Source organism: Cydia fagiglandana, chromosome 20 (assembly GCF_963556715.1).
Source record: "Cydia fagiglandana chromosome 20, ilCydFagi1.1, whole genome shotgun sequence".
NCBI lineage: Eukaryota > Metazoa > Arthropoda > Insecta > Lepidoptera > Tortricidae > Cydia > Cydia fagiglandana.
The window spans coordinates 6,096,657-6,104,589 of record NC_085951.1 but is presented as its reverse complement, the minus strand read 5'-3'; the positions used below and the strand labels follow the sequence as shown (position 1 = coordinate 6,104,589).

The 7,933-nt window shown below is 43.1% G+C and overlaps 1 protein-coding gene across 1 annotated transcript in view; it reads right to left on the bottom strand.

Annotated features, from left to right (window-relative positions):
* Nucleotides 1-7,933, bottom strand: part of LOC134674724 (citron rho-interacting kinase-like) — a 34,029-nt gene continuing 26,096 nt past the window's right edge. Inside the window, exons 30-31 of the mRNA XM_063532851.1 lie at nucleotides 2,306-2,556; nucleotides 1-2,196 (exon numbers count right to left, since the gene is read on the bottom strand). Coding sequence (XP_063388921.1) covers nucleotides 1,111-2,196; nucleotides 2,306-2,556 — 1,337 coding nt within the window. The 3' untranslated portion in view covers nucleotides 1-1,110. The remainder of the gene's footprint in view (nucleotides 2,197-2,305; nucleotides 2,557-7,933) is intronic.

Here is a 7,933-nt window from a genome sequence, read left to right as displayed (position 1 = left end):
CTCCGAGGGCTATCAAAATCGCTGCAGACTTTTCGTGGCTTAACTCTACATGCAAGCTCATCTCCTAAATAATCCCTTTATAGAATAACTCTAAACTTTCTCTTAGTGGTCACATCTCTGTCATGTTAATTAAGTATACTTGCACCGTTTTACATTCTTACTGTTACTATAATATTCGTAACGTAATGAAATCAAAATAACTTAAGTACAATAAAATTGTGGTTAGATTTATTTCTCATATTGTGTGGTAGTGTTGCGGTAGATTCGTAGTTTTACAATGGCATAAGATAAAGCTGAGCTGAGCTCGAATTGTCTACCATTTTTGTGTAAATGACATGAGAAACATTTTTAGAGTTCCGTACCCACAGAGTAAAATCGGGACTCTATTACTAAGACTCTACTGTCCGTCTGTCTGTCACCAGTTGAAATTTTCACAGGTGATGTATTTCTGTTGCCGCTATAACGGAGCGGTACGAAACTCTCGGTGGGCGAGTCAGACTCGCACTTATCCGGTTTTTTTGTATAATTTTGGAAAAAAATTCAAATTCGAAATTATTTCTTAACGAAATAGTGAGAGTGACACATTATAACTTTTCGTTTATGAGTTCAAAACGAAACAAAATCTTCGAAAGAACACTTAATTACATACAACACACTGAACAAACTTTTTCAAAAAAATAAATACAAAAACAAAAAAAAACACTGCTACTTCAATTAATCTACCTAAATAGCATACAATACTTAAAGAGTATTAATTATTAATTACTGTATACATTACATTGCTTGCTTAATTTACATACAAAATAGTGTCTATTTTCATAGGAATACTTGAGTATAAGTACATTACCTTATCAAATATGCATTCTCGAATTCGGCTACACCGAACAACGCAGCTTGTCTTTTAAGGATCAAGCAAAAGATGGCTTTTATCTCTTTACGAGGTTGTAATTATTTGAAACCAACGCAACTATACAAAAGTTTTGGTTTTTGGGCGTGTCGATTTACGAAACTGTTACATCTTAAATATTTTCTAAATGTATGAATCCATAAGGATTGCTTCATTAATGAATAGTAAAAATATCAGGTCAAGTCTCTCACATAACACATAACCTACTGGAACCGAACTTGCCTCGTGAACATCTCCGCGCACACGTCCTCCGCCCGCTGCGAGCCCTCCGTCTCCGGCTCGAGCTCGCTGCGCGAATCGGAATCAGAATCGAACTCCGAGGTGAGCGCCGGGGACACTCTACCGCTTAACCCTCGTTTTAATCCTATTTCGGTCGTCAGGATCTCCTTGATGACGTCGTCGGCGTCCAACTGGTTTTGTTTACGATTTTTCTCTCGCAACTGCCGCGCCCTTTTCTTGATGTCGGCGAGGAAGCCGGTCGCCCCGTCGAGGGTCTCCAGCGACGTGTTCTGCGGCGACGACTGGGCCAGGTCGCCGACCGACTCCGCCAGGTCCGGGTTCGAGTCTTTGTAGGATTCGGAGGCCGCGTCGAGAGACTCCAGCGAGGCCCCGACGCTTCGGAAGGCGGCGAGCCCGTTGACGACCGACACCTGGTAGCCGTCGTCGCGGGTCGTGCGCACGACAATGCCGTCGGGCGTCGTGCCGAGCAGCGCCGGCTGCGGCAGCCTCAGGTCGAACGTCTCCGGCGCGCAGAACTCGGAGCCGCTCGAGGCCACCGACGTCGAGTCGCACGTGCAGGCGGGCGCGCGGTACGCCTCGTCGCCGACGTGGATGATCGTCACCGTGTCCTCGCCGATCGCGTACAGGAAGGGCCGCACGTAGGCGAACTCGTGGACGGCCGCGCTCCACTTGGCGTCCTCGGGGCGCGTGCGGCGGCCGGCGTCGTCGAGGAACACGCCGCACTCGGCGTAGCACAGCAGCAGCTCGAGCGGCTCGGCGGCGACCAGCAGCACGGCTTTGGGCGCGGAGCGGGAGCGCGCGGCGGCGGCCACGGTGGGGTCGGCGGCGGCGAAGGGCTGCAGCGCGCCCTGCGGCAGGCGGGCCCGCAGCGGGCGCTCGGCCGCCACGTACAGCGCGGCGGGCGTGAGCAGCAGCGCGGCGGGCGCGCGCTCGAGGCCGAAGGCGCGCGACACGCTGTAGGCGGCTTCGCCGCCCGAGTAGCGCAGCAGCACCACGCGCCGCCCCAGCGCCACCGCGCACGACCCGTCCGAGCGAGCCCCCGTCATCGCCTGTACACAAAATATTAAATTAGGTAATTGTTAGCCGTCGACGTCGAGGGGGCTCCTGTAGAAACGAGCTACCCCTCGCTCGGTATTCGTCAACATCGGGCTCACGTACGGATAGGAGGTGCGGGTGCGCCGCGTCGGGCAGCGGCACGCGGTCGGCGGCGACGGCGGGCTGCAGCGGCTCGGCGCGGCGCAGCGCGGAGGCGAGCGCGGGCGTGGCGGCGTGCAGCAGCGCGCCGCCGTGCGCCAGCAGCGTGCGCGCGCCGCTCACGCACACGCCCGTCACCGCCACGCGCCGGGGGGATGCCTCCGGCAACGTCAGGCGCACTGGGCTGCGCAGGGAGTGCAATCCGTCGTCGCACCCTGTCAAAAATTAACATGCATCAAAATGTACCATTAATATATTTATATTATAATAAAATTATAAGCGAGAACCTATAATTGGCTTCCTGTATCTACTATATTTTTTTATTTTAATGTCACAGCTGTTGGATCGCAAAATGAAAAAAAAAAAAAAAAGAAATACCTAGTGTATGATTTTATTTTATTTTATTTTATTGGGAAACAAACAGCTTTCAATCTTACACAATATGAATTAATATTAATAATACACAAGCCAAAACAGTTTCCACTGATAAATTAAAACAGAAATGCTCAAAGGGAATAACTTAATGAAATACAAAGGATACAAATAAAATACAAAGAATACAAAAGTATTATCCAAAGCAATCAAGTAAACCGAAAGTTATTGAACTGATATTTTAGCTGGCTAGTTAAAACGAGAAAAAAAAACAAATACTTAGTTACCTACATCCTATACTTATGTAAGTGTGTTCTTATTTAGGTTATAGTTTATTTTTCATTGAGGTGACAAATTTACCCAGCTTCATGTTGAACACATCAAAATTGGAATATTTAGAGTTATACGTAGAGCATGCTCTAACAAGATATGAGTTTTTGAAGTACCTAGTACGACAGAATGGAATGGCAAATAAAGCTTTGGATCTAGTTCGGGAATTAGGACATCTATATGAAATATTGCTAATAAGATATTGCGACTCGATTAGATGGTTTAGTAATTTAAACAGAAAAATTTGATCTTTTTGCTCCCTGCGCAGCTGGAGACTTACCATGTTATCACTATCAAACAATTTGAATCTATATTTCAACCATTTAATAAATTTATTTTGGATTTTTTCAATGGCATTAATATGCACTGCATATTGAGGACTCCAAACGACCGAAGCGAATTCTAAATGCGATCTGACAAAGGCATTATAAAGTAAAATAATGGTTCGAGGATCACTAAAATTTTTACTTTGTCGGAAAATAAAACCTAACATTCTATATGCCTTTGACGTAATTTTGTCGATATGAGAAGTGAGCTGAATCTCGCTGTCTACGTAAACACCAAGATCTCTTACTTCGGTAACCCTATTCAGTTTTTTGTTCTTAATCTGGTAATCAAAATGAATTGGGCTACGCTTGCGAGAGAATGAAATACAGCAACACTTCTCGATATTGAGGTCAAGACAGTTTTTGGCGCAGTAAAGATCTAACCTTTTTAGGTCATCCTGTAAAAGTATGCAATCTTCAATAGATTTAACCAAGGTAAAAATTTTAGTATCGTCGGCAAAAAGTAAAATTTTGGAATAGTGAAAGCATTTAACTACGTCATTAATAAACATGTTAAACAGTAAGGGACCCAAATGGGACCCCTGCGGGACACCTGACAAAACAGGGACAAAAGAGGAGGTATATCCTTTGACAGATACCGCCTGGGAACGATCTCGAAGGTAAGATGTTAGCCATCTTAATAAATCGCCATGTATTCCGAAAGTTTTCAACTTGTCAATAAGGATAGTGTGCGAAATTTTATCGAAGGCCTTAGAATAATCAGTGTAAATGGCGTCGATCTGAAACCCTTTATCCATGGCCCTCAAAGAAAAATCTAAAAATTCAGTGAGATTTGACTCAACCGAACGCTTATTTATAAAACCGTGTTGATTAGGAGTAAGCATGGGTCTTATTGCATTAAACATTTTATCATAAACCATTTTCTCGAATAATTTAGGGATAGTGGACAGTTTTGATATACCGCGATAGTTTTTTATATTGTGTTTGTTACCGTTTTTATGTATAGGGACAACTAGAGAGCGCTTCCAAACAATTGGCATAATTCCTGATCTAAAAGACAGTGAAAATAGCACTGATATGGGAAAAGCTAAGGTTTTACTACATTTTTTAAGAAAAATTGGGTGTATACCATCAGGACCACCGCCTTTCGATTCCGATAGTGCTCTTAGATATCTTTCAACCAAATATGGATGAAACTCAATATTGTTAATTACATTTAATGTCGATTCGGATTCAGTGGGCGCAGATGAATCATTAGGTAACAAATCATGAGTAAATACAGATTGGAAAAACGAGTTAAAAAGATTGGCAATTGTATGACCGTCGTTAGCTACAGTGTTGTTAAAAAAGAGAGAATCTGGAATATCGCCGTTACCCCTTTTAGATTTCACAAATGACCAGAATGCTTTGGAATTATTTTTAATATTGTTTTCCGTTCGTGATATAAAAAGGTTATAACAAGACACTTCCATCGATTTTATTGCAGAACGTAGGTCGGAAAAGGTGTCATAGTCGGAAGTTCTGCCATAAATTTTCCATTTTTTGTGAACTTTGTACTTTTTCTTTATTAATTTTATCAATTGACGAGAGTACCAGACTGGGTACTTATCGTTATTGTAAATAATTTTAGAAGGAATATATTGTTCTATAATTAAGTTAATTTTCAAGTAAAAATAATTTATGGCATCATCAATATTAAACATATGTATGAGTGGCTCCCAATTAATTTGATTAATTTTGTGATTTATGAGCTCATAATCCGCGGCAAAAAAACGACGTGCTACTCGCGGTGCTTGTTTTAAGGGACGTTCCTTCCAGTTAACCTCTGCAATAATACAAAAAACGGGGTGGTGGGTGTCAATGGGAACCAGTGGATCAGCGGGCGATAGTTTACATTGACAGTTCGAGAGAGCTAAGTCCAGCTGGCGTCCATTTTTATTAGGCAAATGGTTAAATTGTCCCCAATTAGTTAAGTTGATAAAAGAGGAAAGCTGATGGATAAGTGCGTTCAAATTAGAATTAGTGATTCTATAGTTAAAATTAAAATCGGTACAGTCGAATGGGGCCCAAACTGCTTCACCTAAATTAAAATCTCCTAAAACTAAGTATAAGTCGTCCGGGTAGTCATTATAAAGTTGTAAGATAAAATCAAAAAATATCGATTGTGATTCCTGTTGATGTTTGCTTTGCGGAAAATAACAAGTAAACAGCCTAAGTTTTTTTGTTGAATTGCCTCGACCGATAGCGATATCAATACCTGTGACGTCCGCGTCGAGCAGTGCAGGCAGCGGGCGCATACCGCGCGAGTCTACCCTCAGCTCGCGGCGTACGGCTACCAAAGTACCTCCGCCACGGCTTACCCCCATGCCTTCGCAATCACGATCTGTTCGGTAAACATTGTATCGTCCGTCGAATAATTCAGCGTCATAAATACTCGGAACTAACCACGTTTCCGACAAACAAATGAGATCGTAATCGGTCTGTATTACATTACGAAAGAAATCACAACACTTAGTTCGGAGTCCTCTAACGTTCTGATAGTAAATGCTATAATTGCTATTTGACATTAAATAATTGGTGGTCAGTGATAATAATTGTGAGCTGCATTTTTAAAATATTACAAGGTGATATACTAAGTGATTCGAGTCGTAATAAGTAAAAGCAATAATTTTTATAGAAGAGCATTGCAAGTTAAAAGTACTAAATATTTTATCAAGATCAGCTGGTAAATAGTTTTTACAGTGAAGCAATATGTAAGTAATAAATGATATTATACATGTACAATTATTTAAACAAACACAATGACTTAACAAGTAAAGGTTTTTGCTTATGTGATTTTGTTTAAAGCCTCCTCGGAAGTAATATACAACAAAATAGGCGAGGAATCAGACTTGCGTACCATCACAGTGCAGTTTCTAACCCAGCAATATTTGTAACCTTTTTGCGTTTTTTTAATTTGCGCTTGCTTAAGCAAGTATTTATTGAAGGTTGAAAGGTGGTCATTGATAAATATTCGATTCTCATTATTAGAGAATCCCAAATCAGATGCTTTCAAATTTTTTAATTTTCGCAAACTAGACAAAAAGTCATCTTTCTTGTAGCGGGCCAGAAACTTCACTATTATAGGTTTAGGATTATTATTGTCCTTATCATTCTTAACGGCTACACGAGTAACAAAATCAATGTCCGAACTGGTGTTGAGGGGATATCCGGAGAGATCGGCTAGAGACTTTAAAATCACTTGCAGATTTTCACCTCTGGTTTCAGGAATCCCGTTTAATTGAATATTGGATCTTCGCACCCATTGGTCGTTATTTCTTTGGTCTGCCATTATATGGTGTACCATGTTTTTTACCTCTGTCAATTCAGCTCTACATGATTCCAGGGCATCTACGCGGGACTCGATGGAGTCGATCCTAACAGCCATCTCCTCGACCTTCGTATTGAGACTATTTCTCATCTCAGCTAAATCAGTCTTAACTTGGCTCATATCCGATTGGATGACTTGGATGGCTGAGAACTGTACCTGTAATTCGGTAATTTTCGCTAGAATGTTGTTCAACACCTCACTCGGTTGGGTGACTGGCTGGCCGCCGCGAATATCGGATGTTTGATAGAAGTTAGGAGGTGTAGTCAAGATGCTGCTGGTCTCAATTTCACTCGCGCACGCCGTCCGTTCACCTTCGGCCAGCCTCGAATCATTCATTCCGTCACACGACATAGCCGATTCATCCAGGTGTACAAAAGATGTCGCCGCAACAACAGGGGTGAAGTCGTTCCTCCTGCGACGGGTGTTAACAGACGTGCAGAACGAGCATAGCCATGACTTTTCCAAAACATGTAACTTTTCCTTAAATTGGGCCTGTGTTATATTCAGGCAATGGAAATGGTAGGGGCCTCCACAGCCCGTACATTTTAGTAATGTAGAAGGGTCTACAACTTCGTTGCAAACTGTGCATAATAGATCCATTGTAGCAATTTGACTCTTACGGTAATGTAAATAGGGTTCAACTTCCACTGCCTTCAACAGCACACGCGTAGTATGTGTCGTAAATTCGAGTCACCTCTAACAGCGCACCGTGGCTCAGCGGTAGTGCACGCGGCTACGACGCAGCAGGCGCGGGTTCGATTCTAGCGGCCGGAGCAAAGAGTACGAGGGAGAAGTCCGACACAAAGCAATATGGCCGACGGGACCAGTGGGCAACAACACAAGAGGAACAAGGAGGCACCGAGACTTGTGGGGCACAACTGCACTTTGAATACAATAATTGCTTTAAATAATTTAAAATATTATCCGAGAACTGATCACACACGTCCACTCAGAGCAATGATTTGGAGCGGAATGATTACACTTGAGGTACTTAGTATTGAGGACAAGGAAGGCCGACCCCAAGTAAATGGGAACAAGTCTAGCGGGAAGAAGAAGAGGAGGAGTGTATGATTACAAGATTTATAAATTTTCCACACCTATTGTAACAGCATCATCCACAACGACGGCAGCCGCAAGCGGTCCAGCGGGGCCAGTACGGAACGGACGCGGCTCGTAGTCGGGAGCGGGCGCGAGTCGGAGCGCCGCTTACCGTACAAGCACGGGCGTACGAGA